The following is a 16,828-nucleotide window of genomic DNA, read 5'->3' as shown; positions in this document are numbered from 1 at the left end:
ATAGACCGTGATTACCTTTTGTATTATTTATAAGTTCCCGATATTTCGACGCAGTTACATCATTCAAAACTCTAAAAGGGCATGTGTCACTACCTGCAAAAAGGCGTCGTGTAATTCTAATTGGCACCTGAGCGCGGGCTAGTCAGTCAAAAACCAGTGTGCTCTCCGATAACGCGCCTTTGTTACGATGACACATTTTAGAGGTTCTGTAGCTTTCGACTCGCCGGCACTTAATAACCGTAAGACCATACATAGCCTCGCAAAATATTTTTCCATTAGTTTATTTTAAATCTTATTCCAATTACCATAGAGTCGTAATTCAATAACAGGTTAAAGCGATCCAACCATTTTTTATACAGGCACGCGCCATCTTACTTAACAATAGACAAAGGATAAGCCGTTCGGGGCTAGCTAGAAATCGAAAGACTATATTCAATATGATCATGGCAGAACTTTATGGTTAAGAGAACAAGCGTGTACAGATAATTTTGAATACTTCGCCCGCTTAGCTATTTTTGCAGACTGTACTTTGTAAATGTTGTTGAACAAGTGTAATGTTGCACCTGAATCGTAACTCCATAGTCGGTACAGTTTTTGTTCAAGAAGCGACGTTGTTTTTAAAAAGCATTTTAAATATTGCAAATATTTATATTCAAGTTTAATTAATGATAATCACGCGCTTCGATGTTTTAATTTAATATATACCTATTTGCAAATTACATATAAATATTTACAATATTATTTTGAACATCAATCTAGCTAGTCAATGGAATGAGGTTGGCAACTGTCAAAGGTTTGCAGAGATGGCGCCATCATAGCTTGCCCCTTTTTCTATGAGATTTGGCTTAAAGGGCTGGCATCCAGGGCATTAAAAAAACAAAAATTTGACACAACTAGGGATTGACAGGGCAAGCTATGCTGGCGCCATCTGCTAAATATTTCGACCGGCCAACCCCATTCAGTAAGAAGATATATCCCATTGTTTATTAGAAGTGAGAAATTGATAAAGTTTTCTTAGCTACTGCTTCTTGTTTAAGTATTTGTTACCAATATAAAACCATAAATATTTTTTTAATAAGTAAAGTTAAAATATAGGCAGAGGTAAAATAGCTGAGACGAATCTGTGATTTCATAACACACCCTTATGTATACGCGCGACACGCACACATTCACAATTCACAAGAGAATTGAGCGGAGAATGGCCCAAAGACGTGTGTGCGTGCAAAATCGGCTTGCCATTAAATCACAGTTTTGTCATGGCGACCACTTCTGTCGCTCTCTCAACTGTTTTATTTTTGAACTCAGTCTGTGAAACCAATGGGAGTTATCTTTAAATTATCTAGAATAGTAGTTACATGAGCTCGTTATACAGCTGTTCGTCGGCGGACGAAGGAGACGACGAGGGCGACCCTCAGGCCAAGGCCATGCGCGAGAAAGAGAGGCGGCAAGCCAACAATGCGAGGGAACGGTGAGTGCGAGCGGGACGACAGTCTTTCCGTGAGCTCATTATACAGCTACTACTACCACTAAACTAAAACGCCTATGAGTAAATTTTAGGTATCCTTTTCAGATTATAGGTTTTAAATGAAACAGGAAGATTGGTGGTCTTAGCGACATTATCAAATTAAATATTTCGTTAATAATATGAGATAATATTTTACATACTGCTCCGTGATACTATCTGTTAACGAACTTCTTTGTGTCGTTTTCAAGCAAAAGGTACCACATTGTCGCTTGCCATAAGGACGCTCTGACAGGTTTTTCGTATAAACATACAAGCAATTTTCGTCCTTATGGTAATAGACAATGTGGTACCTTTTGATTGAAAACGTCACATTTTTATGTTATTTATTATGTTTATTATTTTAGCATTAAGACCCATATCACGGGTTTGATTACCGTGGCATTCGTGCGAGTTAAAATCAGTTATTGGACTTTCTATTACCCTTTCCCGTGTACGTCAAACTTCTATGAAATTGTCACGTTTAAATAACACATGCAAAGCCTAGGCTAGGCTATCAAAATCACTGTTAACTTAGTTTGGTCTAACTCTAGTACAATTAATGTATCTTTGATTTAGCCTCCGTCTTACCTGTTGCCTCTTTTATTTTTTCCATTCCATTTTCTAATAAATACGTTGTATACAGGATAAGAATACGGGACATAAACGAAGCGTTGAAGGAGCTCGGGCGCATGTGCATGACGCACCTGAAGAGCGACAAGCCACAGACCAAGCTGGGGATCCTGAACATGGCGGTGGAAGTCATCATGACGCTGGAGCAGCAAGTTAGAGGTGAGTCATCATCGTCATAAACGAAGTGAAGCTTAGCATGACGCACCTGAAGAGCGACAAGCCACAGACCAAGCTAGGGATCCTGAATATGGCGGTGGAAGTCATCATGACGCTGGAGCAGCAAGTTAGAGGTGAGTCATCATCGTCATAAACGAAGTGAAGCTTAGCATGACGCACCTGAAAAGCGACAAGCCACAGACCAAGCTGGGGATCCTGAACATGGCGGTGGAAGTCATCATGACGCTGGAGCAGCAAGTTAGAGGTGAGTCATCGTCATCATAAACTAAATGAAAGCTCAGCATGACGCACCTGAAGAGCGACAAGCCACAGACCAAGCTAGGGATCCTGAACATGGCGGTGGAAGTCATCATGACGCTGGAGCGGCAAGTCAGAGGTGAGTCACGCGTACTAATTATAATTGTCACACTTATCCACCTTATCGTCCATTGCTGATTTGAGCTGATCTCATTCAAAAGTGCCCCGCAATCGTCCATAAAAACGCTTGAAGCTTTTTCAGCGTGAGTTTCACCTTTGAGTCAGATAGCAACCTTAATGCACTTATAGCACAGATAGATATAACTCCGTAATAGATGGATACAGTCTAAGGAAAAAACGTGCCTCGAAAATTACGAAAATTTGATTCTTGATCAGATGGCGCCACTACCTTTAACCTACTCTCGTGTAGAGGGCGTTGACGGTTTCGTTTGTTATTTATAATTTTAACGCATACCAGTGAAAGAACATGGGTCAAAATCATATAAAAATAATTAATGTAATAAATGCAAATAAAAAAATCATTTATCCGTATATAAATAAATTTTTTGATATTTCTATTTTTAGTTTTAATCGTGTGTCGATAGATGGCAGTGAAGTTACTGTGGTTACAAAATTTACTATGACAGTACCGCTCTATCTTATTATATCCTCTTTGCTTATAGGTAGCATTCTAACAGCATTTCAAGGGTCCGAAATTTCCGAGATAGCATGATAAACGGTTAAATAAGAACTTGACAGTCTTGACACCCTTAGTCCCTTACACAGTGGCGTAACTTTTTTCTAAAGTGCCCGAAGGGGCTTTGCGAGGCCCCTTGGGGGCGCGAGGCCGTGGGCGACGGCCCGCTTCGCTCACGCCTAGCTACGCCACTGCCCTTACACTAAACTAGCGGAATAGGCCCCACAGACAACATGCCAATCGCTATCGCTCCGTAGCGAACGAAACGCAACTGTCACTGTCACACTTATATGGAAGAGTGATAGAGAGACACACAGCGATTCGATGCCACATAACAGCCTAACGTAATTTCATTGTGTACACAGAGCGTAACCTGAACCCCAAAGCCGCCTGTTTGAAACGGCGCGAGGAAGAGAAAGCGGAAGAGGCGCCCAAACTGCTCGCCGCCCCCCTACACCACTATCAACCCATGCCGGTGAGTACAATACAATACAATGCAAATACAAAAAAAATAAAAAATAAAACGATGCAAAATAAAATAAATAAATAAATAAAATACAAATAAATAAATAATATAAAATGCAATGTAAAATAAATAAATAAAACACTCTGTCGCACTTAAACTATCGTGTTACCGTACCGTATTTATCAGTACGGTTTTTACTCACTATTATTTTTAGTCGCTTTTGGCGACATGTTTCGGATTCTTTGGGAATCCATCCTCAGGCACGAGTGTCCGCGGCGGTTGTACGTCGTGCAACATGGGTAACATGGGTGGGTGGGTGGTTAACATGTCGCCAAAAGCGACTAAAAATAATAGTGAGTAAAAACCGTCCTGATAAATATTTTTAAAACAATCTGTATTACACACCTCAATACAGAAAACAATACAATAAACAAGTAGGTACAGCAACTCAAATATTTAAGTAAATAAATAAATAAATGCGCTTTCCAATAACCACTTCAAAAAAAACACTAAACTTTAGGCCTACCCTTAAACAAAACTGTTTTGAATTCTATTATAAACATGCGCTATGGTTGTCGACATAATTCGACTGCCTATTTGTAACTTAATCAGACGATTAATAGGGCATTTGAGTTACTTAACTTCAAACTCGGACGAATCCATTCGCCCCTCTTAGGAAATATCTACTCTATTACCTTTTCCTAATGCCAAAATCGCAAAATCTGACAGTTGGATTTATCCGAGTTTTAAGTTAAGCGACTCATTTGTGCCTTGATTTTTTTAGTAGGGTTATTATTGTACACAAATCAGTTACACGGAAAAAACGATAATAATTTGTCCCTAACTGCAGACCTAGAATAATAGAGTGTAAGAGTAAACCTACCCTACCTACCTACCTAGGTAGTAGGGAAAAGAAATTTCCTTTCGTTTCATCAAAGCTTACTTATTCTATATTTTTTTCAGGGCATGGGCCAACTCCCCGGCCAGCCCCCCTCCGGCCCCCCGCCGCAATAGCGACGCCCGCCCGCGCCCCCGTGTCGCGCGCCCGACCTACACATACTATCACACCATTAACTGGCTATTTTAAACCTTACTGCATAGACATTAAGGTTCACTGATGGTCAGCAAGTGCTACCACACGTAGCCGAGGCTTAACTCCAGGCGAGGTATTGTTGCTCCTCTTGTTTGGTGCCACTTTGGAATGCACTTTAAAAAGCGTATAACTAAAGTATTAAGACTTAGTGCTCGCTAAGTCAAGCGTAAAAATGTTCGGTGCCGAAAACGCACATGTGCGTTCGCATTTAAAAGTTCGGTTTTGGGTAAAGATAACAATTTCTCGCCCTTAACGCGCAGTTTTGATTACTATCAAACACAATTAAAGAAACAAGACAAAAAATACACTGAATGACATTTTATTTGTTACACATCGGGCACCCTAAAATGCCATCTAGTGTATTTTTATGTAATTAACATTATTTTCACTGATTATATTTGAAGTGCATTTTGAAGTTCATCAAATAAGACGAGTGGCAAATAAACTGTATTGTTTCCCAGGTAGCAAAATGACGTCAAATGACGTCAGCGACGTCGTAATGACGTAATAATGCCGTCATTATGACGTCGCTGACGTCATTTTACGTCATTTTGCTACCTGGGTTTGAAGTTTGAGGTAGCCAACGAAGCTATTTAAATGTAGTTAGTGACAAGGATAACCTATAGCCATATATCATTGTCACGGTTAACTTAATTTAAATAGATTATTGAACACAAATGTTTTTTTCCTAAGGGACTGTGTTAGTATCTCGTGCTATGATTATATGATTGCCTTGAAGGCACAGGGGTGGACCCTAAATATTGGCTTGGTCAGAGCATTATTCGAGTGCTAAATGCTAATGTATAGGCTTGGCCTCGCTCGACGACTATGTGTGTATTTCTTTTATTCATTTAAGTTCAAATCAAACATATTGGAACGGTCCGCGGTCAATTATATGTAAATATGAGTTTAGGTTTTTTTCAGAGAAAATATTTGTTTGAAATTGGGTGTTAAATGCCATAGACGCATACGTGTGGTTAAAAGGCATTGCTAGTGTATTACTATATCGGGTATAGCAATGTGTAAGACCAAGTTGGTTTTGCGTAAAAATATTTCTGCAAGAAACGTTTGTGGCAAATGTCAGAATTTTGTTTTGATTGATAAAAAACCTTTACAAAAAGCGGGCTTAACGTGTTTACATATTTTTGATCGCTGACCGTTACGAAATGTTTGTAATTGAATTTTATTGACTATTGACATGTTTAAATCTTGAATATTTAGAAAATTCCGAATAAATATGATCAAATACGTTGATTAGAATTTGAAATATTTATTTATTTTTGTTTTTGTTGTATTTTTTTGTAAATTTTAAAGCGTTGTATTCAATCATACAGCACTTTAATGTATTTGTATTTGAAATCTTAAAATTATAAAGATACACACATAGTTGCCTTAATATTTTTTGATAAAAATTGTTTTTATTTTTTTTACCCAGTGACGAGTTGCTAAAGTCATTTTAAAACATTTGTACTTAAATATTGGGTTAAATTGGACTGTTGTCAAAAAAGTAATCGTCTTTATTTTGTATACCTGTATTACCTGTACAATATTTATGTTTGTTTTTGTGTATGGCTAGTTCAAAACCTATTACAGATAAATTTGTATTTATTATATTGGAAAAAAATAGAAAACATGTTTTTATTTGTATTTTTTTTCTACAAGCTCATCTGTATTGGGTTTCTTTGTTTGTTTTTGTCAGTGACTTGGTACTCTCATATATAATTGGTACATAAGAAGGCCAAATGATGCATATGTCCCAAAGAAAGTAGCGGCATTTACCTCGGACTATACTAAGTGTAAAAAGGATAGTTTTCTAAAACACATCCCCAGAAACGAGATTAAAAATGTCTTCACCCCAAAGACAGCAGAATTGTACATTACTAGCCTAGCGTATGTATAGGTATATATAGCGTAATTGATAGTATATACGGAAAAAAGATATTTTTAATTACGATTTTAAAGTTCTTTTTTGCTGCCATAAGCGTAGTATAGGCGGAGTTCCGAGTACATTTTTCAGATGACGCCTATAATACTCATTTTTGTTTTTGTAAATGCGTGTTCTAGGCCCTCCCCCCTTTAGTTATTCGCCACTGCTCTCACCAAAAATCGCTTGACAATAAAATACTCGAAAATGTACTCGGGAATCTTGACGTGATTTTTTTATTTTCAGTCACGTTTGATGATTTCTGAGCATGCTAAATCGAGCATGCTGCATAGGCCGCTAACTTAAGATCGTACTTAGATGAGGACTCCAGTGATTTTTGGAGCTCTACGGATTTCGTAGTTATTTTTTTATACACGTTTTTTTAGTTTTTATTCGGTAGCTATCGGAGATGAGGCAACTAAACGGAATTGTTGTGTTACCCTTTTATTGTAATAAAAAGAGTTATATATCATTTGCATTTACAATTAACTAAAATACACGTTAGAATGTACAGTCTGGCAAAAAAGAGTAGAAATAAAAAAGTGGCAACACTGTAGTGTCGTCCCTTTCAAATCAATCTAAGAAAAACGGGACGACACTACAGTGTTGCCAGTTTTTAATTTCTACTCTTTTTTGCCAGACCGTATGGTGGAGCAAGATCAAACAAAAATTATTAGGACGAAATATAAACGTTTGTAACCACAATTTATTCTAACTTGCCTTCAATTGTTATTCTAAAAGTATAATAAGAACGTAATTATTAAATTATATGACGAATTATTATTTTCATATTAATGTTATTTTGTTATTTGATCTCACGTGAATTCAATGTATTAAAAATGTTCTCATTGCCAGTGACGACACATTGTCGTGATTTACGTATACAGTGGAAAATATTACGAATTAAAATTTGTTTTAGTATTATATTTGTTTGTGTAAGGTATATAACTCTTATTTATTAGTTTCCCAAAGTATTTAGGTATCCCCGGTGAATGCATAATGTAAATACATCGCTCAATATCGGCCATACTTTATTTACATTCGCTATTGGCTGGTTTTCATTTAAGCATAATAAATTATTATTAATTATTTTGTACCGTATCATGACGATCTTTATAAGCTCATCTCTTCGTAATACCCGACGAGTATTGTGTGACAGTTATAATTTGTACTGGTATAGTAATTATATTATGTGTAAAGTATATAATTAATAGTTGTTTCACACGTCAGATGTTACGAAGAGTTATAATTCGCTCTAAAATGTATTATATAGATGTAAGGTCTTTTGACTGCGTTATATGAAGACATCCCGCTATTGTCGCTTGCATCGAGTTCAAATAACTTAGGTTTAGCTTAGTTCACCCTTTTAGTTTAGTTTAGTTGACTTTATCTTCCAATTAGATTACGTTTAAGTTTCTTTTTGACTTGTTTGTGGCTCAGAAGGCACTACACATCGTCCTGGAGACGTTCGTTTCCGACTCATGAAGCATTTGATCTGTTCCAATCAAATGCATAGTTTAAAATATAACAAAAGGTCTAATTATAAAAATGAATAATTATAATTAAATATAAATGTGCCATTCATTTTGCTAATTTTGTGTTTTATTTTTGATAAACCCGATAATTGTCAAAATCCTTGACGTCAGCCAGCGGCCGGCGAGCGCCAGCAGACTTTATTTCACCGTACTGTTAACTTACAAAAATGAACTTGGGGTGTGTATTAATCGTAAGCAGTCATATTATTGCTACCTAAAACGTATCCGTTTAATTTTCGGCAATGATTTAGGAAACCTTTCCCGACGCCCCGCTTGCCGACGAACAAGTGCCGATTAAGAGCTCCTGCTTTATGCAGGTACAGTTTTCTGCAGGATCCAGTTTTCTGTAGTATGAGTGCAGTATCCCGCAAACAGAATGCTCGTGTGAACCTTACTATAGTAGCACTTATACTACTAAATCCTGCAGAAAACCGTACCCGTAAAAAGCTGGACGTCAGCGGGAAAGAGCTCTTAAGCCGTCGGCCTCGCCCTTGAGACCCATCTTCTTTTTCGAAACAGGTATTTGAGTTAGGAGACAAAATAGGTTAAAATGAAAAAGACATTTTGTACAACTTTTTATTGCATTAATTATCACTTGAATACTCGTAGTAACATAACAGATGATGGTGTAGCATAGTACTCAAAACAATTAAAAAAAATTCTACTATAAAGGTAAACACCTACTGTCTTTACGCATCTTGCTTTCAAACACATGTGTCGTCATTGACATTTAGGTATAACGACATTATAATAGGTGAACGCACATGTGTCGTCATTGAGTTCATTGCCATTTTATGTTATTGTATAATTGAAAATAAACCTTAAACAGATGATGAACAGGTCATAAAACAAAATATTTTTTCGTACGTATTTCTATACAACTCAAAATAAACCCTAAAATCAATGGATAAAAGTACATTATCGCCTGTCGGTCTTCCCGACGCCTCGCTTGCCGGAGAACAGGTGCTTCGGCATCTTAGTGCCGATGAAGCGGTCGGCCTCGCCCTTGAGGCCCATCTTCTTCGTTTTCTTCGCGATGGCCACGTGCGCCATGTTCTTCGCGCGTTTCGCCATCTGGAGAAGAAAATTTGTATAAGTGTGGCAAGGAAATATGTGCCATTCTCAATCTCTTATTGTCGGTTGTCAGTAAGGCGCTATTTCCATATAGCTTCAATTTGGAATCAATCTTATCAACAAGCGACAATGTGGTACCTTTTGATAGAAAACTTCACATATTTTGGAAATTACAGCAGTTAGATGTCTTCAACACTAAAACTTATAAAATAAAAAACCGGAAGGGCGAGTCTGACTCGCGCACGAAGGGTTTCGTACCATTACGCAAAAAACGGCAAAAAAATCACGTTTGTTGTATGGGAGCCCCACTTGAATATTTATTTTATTCTGTTTTTAGTATTTGTTGTTATAGAGGCAACAGAAATACATCATTTGTGAAAATTTCAACTGTACATTGACAATATTGACATCACTTCACGCCAAAGCAAATGCTGCCATCTTGTGGGCTACTTTGGAAGCATAAACTACACATTTACGCTTCGCGCCAAAAATCTGACGTCTCCTGTGCTGCCCCCTACAGTTTATGCACGCTCTAAAATTCGAAAGTTTGGAAATTGACTCCCATATTTCTTGTATTCTGTAAACGCATACGTGTCGTCATTGGCGCTAGACAAAACTCCCACCTAATAACAAAGTTATAAAGTGTAAAATCCCTCACCTGCGTGTCCTTGACTCCCTGCTCGTCCCGCGCGGGGCGGGACACGGAGCGTGAGCGAGACACGTCGACGCGCGCCCTCTTTGTCGCGGGCGCCGAGAGCGAGCGAGAACGAGAGCGAGTGCGGGTGAAGTGCGCCTTTTTTGTTTCTGACATGTCCACGCCTAGAAATATATGGAGAAGGTATTAAAATTACGAATAACATTAAATATTTTTGAAGAGTAAAGTCTGACAAAAAAGAGTAGAAATTAAAAAGTGGCAACACTGTAGTGTCGTCCCTTTCAAATCAATCTAAGAAAAACGGGACGACACTACTACAGTGTTGCCACTTTTGAATTTCTACTCTTTTTTGGCAGACGTAAATGTTTTGTAAACATCAAACATTTATTCAGCAAATAGGCCACAGGAGCACTTTTACATGTCAATTTTTACAAACAATAAAATTAATCCAAAATTACAAAAAAAAACAATTACATAAATATAAATGTTAAATTACACAAGAAAAAAGAACTAATAAAAAATATACAAACAACAGAAGTACTAAAATTGTTTAGAGATGTAAAAGTCTCTAGGTGTCAGAGATAAAATGTATATAATAATAAAAAAGATCATCAAATTATCCAGAGATGTAAAGGGTCTCTAAGACTTGAATTGTTATATAATTAATAAAATGTACGCTTAAATGCGACCCGAAAGATCAACGTTCGAGTAAATAAACGGTCTAAAACCTTAATTAACCTCGTGAGTCTAAATGTAAATAAAAAGTACATATTCATTGCAATTTAATTTGAACCTTACATAAAACAAATAAAGTAGCATTTCTTTTGTTTCACTGCGTTGTAAAACAAACGAAATTCGTTCCAATGTACTTATATTTCATTTCATTTCATTTTCATTTATTTCATTCACAAGCAATAAAACATCGCATTGGAAATTATACATTAAAATACTTAGGCTAACACAGAACAAGGAGAGAACAAGGTTCAAATTAAAAATCTTTCTATGGTGGGTCTTACTAGTTAAAATTAAATATTTAATTTCTTTTTTAATAAATCAAAAAACCAACATACCGAGTTTCTCCATCTCGTCTCCCAAACTACTTTTAGGATCGGTTGCACCAAACTGTTTGTCATCGTTAAAGAGTTCGCTAAATTTTATTGTATGGAAAGTTACATGAACCGCCGCGGCGTGCCGGGTGACGTTGATCAGTCTGTCAAGTGCAGATGGTGCAACTGGCACTTAATCTGTCCCGACGTTGCTTCGACGGGTGTTTCTCGGCATGCCGGGCTCCATGCTGTGCCGATTGATGACTCCTCGAGGATCACCTTCTGTTCTACTCTGTGCTATATTGCCAACATACCCAGTTTCTCCATCTCGTCCCTGAGCTTGGTGGTAGAGCGGTCCCGTTGTCTCGCGCGAGTGTTTCTCGGCATGACGGGCTTCGTGCTCTGCTTGTTGATGCGGGACTCGTCTTTGAGAACCGCTTTCTTGTTCCTGTAACAAACGGAATGTGGTTAAAATATTGTTTTTTTAGATACTTTAGTTTTTGAAAATTTACTTAAGGCCGTTCCATCGGTTTGCCGCCGTCAGTGTCACATTTCGCAAGAAAGAACGGGAAAGATCATGCGCGCCAAGTGTCAATTTTGATCGAAGTAGCCTATGTAGCCTATGGACGCCTGCAACACCGGAGATATTACACGCGCGTTGCCGACCCTTTAAAAACCTGTACACTCCTTTTTTGAAGAACCCCATACTGTAGCTCCTCGGAATAACCTCGGCAGGGAGCTCATTCCACAGCCGAAGCGTACGCGGGAGGAAATTCCTCTTAAACCGCACAGTACGCGACCATTTAGGTGCTAGGGTGTGAGGATGAACACCCTGCCGATGGCGAGCGGTGCGGTGATAGAAAGCGGCCGTTGGCATCATGTCAAACAGCTCTTCAGAGCACAGCCCATTGTACAAGCGGTAGAACACGCATAAGGAGGCGAAGTCTCTCCTTAGACTTACCGCTTGTGAGTTTGGGATCGTCGACGATTCGTACAGCGCGCCTTTGGACTGAGTCGAAAGGTCCAAGCTGGCATCCAGGTGCTCCTGCCCAAAGGTGACAGCAGTACTCCATATGGGGTCTGACTTGCGATTTACATAGCAGCAGTCTTTGCCCCGGAGTAAAGTATCGCCGTGCTTTATTGAGCACACCGAGTTTTTTGGATGCCAGATCAGCCTTCCCTTCCAGGTGGCTACGGAATTGGACGTCACTGGAGATGGCGACACCGAGGATCCCAATACTCTCTGACATGGTAAGGGCTGTGCCTTCGAACTGTGAGACCACGGGTTTTCTTAGCAGTGAACGCGCAAACTTGTGTCTTGGTGGGGTTGAATCGCACTAAATTGTCCCGGCCCCACACCGAAACTCTGGATAGAGTGCCCTCAATATCCGACACAAGCTTTTCACGACTCTCTAGTACCACGGAACGAGGGATGTTGGCACGGCCTGTGTAAAAGGCATCCCCAGTACTGTCGTCTGCATAGCAATGAATGTCGTCGATAGACAACATGTCATTGATGTGCAGCAAAAACAGCGTTGGGGATAGCACAGAACCTTGCGGAACGCCAGCGTTAATGTCCATGCTATTGGAGCAGCTTCCGTCTACTACGGCTCGTATGCGTCTGCCGGACAAAAAGCTAGCGATCCATTTGCATACTCCCTCCGGCAATCCATAAGATGGTAACTTCGACAGGAGACCCCGATGCCAGACCCGATCGAACGCCTTCGCTATATCTAGGTTAACTGCCAATGCCTCACCTTGTCTATATCTGTAAGCCCATATATTCGGCCTCCGCAGTCGCGAGAGCCACACTTCGTCTTATACCATATTAAAGACGATGGTGGTAAATAACCACACGGCTTGGCAGCATCGATCGCCAGTGACATTACAAACAGCGTTATAAGCCATTGAAAAAATAATTTCTTATAAGAATACTCACCGGATTTGAATAGCTAATTGCTTGATTTCCTTCATAGTTTCATCTAATTCTATCTTGGGCACGGCGTACATGCCGCCCTCCTCTCTCAGCGCCTCCTCTCGCTCTAACTCTGCGAGTTTCTCGAAAATATCGGGGTCGATATAATCGGCGATGTTGTGGCCCTCCCAGAACTCGGGGATCGGGTCGTGGCGCTCCTCTTCCGCGATTTCTGTATAGTTCTTCTGTAAGTCTGGAAATAGGAATAAAATTAATTTGATTAAGGTTTTCTTTTGTTTCAAGAATTGGAACCGGTTAATTTCGGTTTCGCTCCGAACATGTATGTATAAACTCTTTATTGTACAAAACACAGAACACAAATAAGGCACAAAAATAGGCAGTACAAAGGCGAACTTATAACAGTTTTAACCCATTAAAACACACCCCCCTACCCCTTTAAGATACTTTAATTTTAACATTTCTTGACAACCTGAAAGGATTTTCTTAAGAACTTTGCTGTAACTTGATGAATATGTGTTTTAAGAGTCCCCGGCAAGCTCGGCCTAATGTCACCTTACCATACAAACGTAGTTCCGCTCTCATTTTAAAACTACGTGTTGGATTGTAATGGAACTTTGCATTTATAATGACATGAGGTATATCTAGGTCTGTAATTAGTTTATATATATATATATATATATATATATATATTTATATATAGACAACGCGCAGTCTGCATTAGAAATTAAGTCTCCGGCAAGCTCGGTTCTCCATACAAACGTAGTTCCGCTCTCATTTTAAAACGACTAGCTAGATTGCTCTAAAACTTTGTACTTACAATAGGATAAGGTTTAAACTTGTATAAAATCTTCTCGAAGGTCATACTGGATCGAATAACTAAAAGACTTGATGAAAACCAACCAATCGAACAAGCTGGGTTCAGGAAACATTTTTCAACATTAGACCACATCCACACAGTGAAACAGGTAGTGGAGAAATATAATGAATACAACAAAATTCTATACATGGCATTCATAGACTACAATAAGGCATTCGATAGCATAAGCCACAAAGCCATGGAGGAAAGTTTGTCAAGTCAAGGTATTCCGGAGATATATACTAACGTCATCAAAACCATATATAAAAACAGCAAAGCAAGAGTTCAACTGGAAAAAATTGGCCCAGAGTTTAGAGTGAAAAGAGGCGTGAGACAAGGAGACCCAATGTCCCCCAAGATATTTTCTGCAGTCCTTGAAAACATTTTCCGCAAACTAGATTGGAGTCACATGGGTCTGAACATAGATGGCAAGAAACTAAACCACCTTAGATTTGCAGATGATATAGTATTATTTGAAGAAGATCCAAAGAAGCTGCAAGATATGATCGAGTCACTATGCAAGGAAAGCAAAAAAGTTGGCTTAACAATGAACACCACAAAAACAAAATTAATGACCAATTCAATAAAAACAGAAATAAAAATAAATACGACCTTACTAGATTATGTAGAAGAGTACACATACCTTGGCCAACTGATATCTCCGGTAGACCTCACTAGCAAAGAAATAAATACAAGAATTACCAATGGATGGAAAAAATATTGGTCTATGAAGGAAGTCATGAAGTCCACTAATCTCAGCATTACCATAAAAAGAAAAGTATTTAACACATGTATCTTACCCTGCATTACATACGGATGTGAGCCATGGGCACTCAACAAAGAGCACCGAGACAGGCTTAAGTACTGCCAGAGATCAATGGAAAGAAGTATGACGGGAACACGCAGACTAGACAAAGTGAGAAATGAAGACCTGAGACAAAAAACAAAAGTGACCGACATACTCACTAAAATAGATCAGCAGAAGTGGAGATGGACTGGCCACATGTTGAGAGACAGGCGGGAAAAATGGAGCAAAATAGTAACAGATTGGTATCCAAGAGGTTGTACACGGGGCCAGAGGAGACCTCGAACAAGATGGGAGGATGAACTCAAACTCACAGCGGGCCCGAACTGGAGAAGAGTGGCCCACGACAGACCTCAATGGAAAGAGCTAGAGGAGGCCTTTGCCAAGCGGCACACTGAGCTACGGGACACACTCTAGCTCAGAATAAAAGGGCTAGATAGATAGATAGGATAAGGTATATCTATGTATGTAATTAGTTTATGTAGCTTCAGATACCATAGTTAAAAAAATACAGCGAATTTAAGTTTTTCATACAAAACTTGTTTTTGCTCTATTTCGTTTGTTTTATAAACTGGAGCTATATAAACTAATTACAGATCTAGATATACCTCATGTTATTGTATGTACAAAGTTTCATTACAATCTAACTCGTAGTTTTAAAATGAGAGCGGAGCAACGTTTGTATGGGAAGGTGCAATTCGGCCGAGCTTGCCGGAGAATTAATGTTAATTTAAATTTATAGATTTTCAATATGTCAATATTAATTTTACTAATATATTACCAAAGGGTAATAGAAGTGTGTATTTTTTTTTGTACTACGTCGGTGGCAAACAAGCAGCCCGCCTGATGGTAAGCAGTCTCCATAGCCTATGTACGCCTGCAACTCCAGAGGAGTTACATGCGCGTTGCCGACCCTAACACTCCTCTCCCTCGAGCTCTGGCAACCTTACTCACCGGCAGGAACACAACACTACACTATGAGTAGGGTCTAGTGTTATTTGGCTGCGGTTTTCTGTAAGGTGGAGGTACCTCCCCAGTTGGGCTCTGCTCTAGATCTGGAATGACATCCGCTGTCCTGTGCCCTACCTACACAAAGCGAGATGTCATTCACAGTGCCCATACCTCTCTTTTGTATTTGACATGGGTAATGCACGATCTCATATGTGATGCGTCGTGCGACCTTGTGACAAACAATACTATCGGCCAAGCTTTGACTGACACCAAACATGTAGTTTGCCTCAGCTTCGATCGGGCCAAATCAAATATTTGTTTATAAAATCAAAGTGGTTGTTTACCTCTCGTGCTTATTATTGACACAGGAGATAAATTAAAAAAACCGGACAAGTGCGAGTCGGACTCGCGCACGAAGGGTTCCGTACCATTATGTAAAAACGGCAAAAAAATCTTACGTTTTTTTTTACGCAAACACCCTTTTAGTTTAGTTTAGTTGACTTTATCTTCCAATTAGATTACGTTTAAGTTTCTTTTTGACTTGTTTGTGGCTCAGAAGGCACTACACATCGTCCTGGAGACGTTCGTTTCCGACTCATGAAGCATTTGATCTGTTCCAATCAAATGCATAGTTTAAAATATAACAAAAGGTCTAATTATAAAAATGAATAATTATAATTAAATATAAATGTGCCATTCATTTTGCTAATTTTGTGTTTTATTTTTGATAAACCCGATAATTGTCAAAATCCTTGACGTCAGCCAGCGGCCGGCGAGCGCCAGCAGACTTTATTTCACCGTACTGTTAACTTACAAAAATGAACTTGGGGTGTGTATTAATCGTAAGCAGTCATATTATTGCTACCTAAAACGTATCCGTTTAATTTTCGGCAATGATTTAGGAAACCTTTCCCGACGCCCCGCTTGCCGACGAACAAGTGCCGATTAAGAGCTCCTGCTTTATGCAGGTACAGTTTTCTGCAGGATCCAGTTTTCTGTAGTATGAGTGCAGTATCCCGCAAACAGAATGCTCGTGTGAACCTTACTATAGTAGCACTTATACTACTAAATCCTGCAGAAAACCGTACCCGTAAAAAGCTGGACGTCAGCGGGAAAGAGCTCTTAAGCCGTCGGCCTCGCCCTTGAGACCCATCTTCTTTTTCGAAACAGGTATTTGAGTTAGGAGACAAAATAGGTTAAAATGAAAAAGACATTTTGTACAACTTTTTATTGCATTAATTA

At 39.0% G+C, this 16,828-nt stretch overlaps 2 protein-coding genes across 12 annotated transcripts in view; one reads left to right on the top strand and one right to left on the bottom strand.

The window, feature by feature from the left end:
- The window catches only part of LOC134752810 (protein daughterless), a 172,012-nt gene extending 163,691 nt beyond the window's left edge, over positions 1-8,321 (top strand). For 9 of the 11 annotated variants that reach the window (XM_063688559.1, XM_063688558.1, XM_063688549.1 and 6 more), the window contains 4 exons: positions 1,373-1,468; positions 2,148-2,293; positions 3,611-3,720; positions 4,675-8,321. In XM_063688559.1, the coding sequence (XP_063544629.1) occupies positions 1,373-1,468; positions 2,148-2,293; positions 3,611-3,720; positions 4,675-4,725 (403 nt within the window). In that variant the 3' untranslated portion in view covers positions 4,726-8,321. The remainder of the gene's footprint in view (positions 1-1,372; positions 1,469-2,147; positions 2,294-3,610; positions 3,721-4,674) is intronic. The other 2 variants (XM_063688556.1, XM_063688554.1) reach the window with 1 other exon arrangement.
- A 529-nt stretch (positions 8,322-8,850) lies between these two features.
- LOC134752592 (nucleolar GTP-binding protein 1-like) lies at positions 8,851-13,903 on the bottom strand. The gene is made up of 5 exons (XM_063688261.1): positions 13,875-13,903; positions 12,978-13,283; positions 11,353-11,486; positions 9,996-10,156; positions 8,851-9,337 (listed from the first exon to the last, which is right to left on the bottom strand). Exons 1-5 carry the CDS (start codon positions 13,901-13,903, stop codon positions 9,182-9,184), a joined length of 786 nt encoding a protein of 261 aa, XP_063544331.1. The 3' UTR covers positions 8,851-9,181.
- Positions 13,904-16,828: the final 2,925 nt, after the last annotated feature.

The sequence above is a fragment of the Cydia strobilella genome, chromosome 25 (genome assembly GCF_947568885.1).
Source record: "Cydia strobilella chromosome 25, ilCydStro3.1, whole genome shotgun sequence".
In the NCBI taxonomy this organism is placed as follows: Eukaryota; Metazoa; Arthropoda; class Insecta; order Lepidoptera; family Tortricidae; genus Cydia; species Cydia strobilella.
Note: the sequence above shows the minus strand (reverse complement) of the source record. Positions and strands in the feature narration are given on the sequence as shown.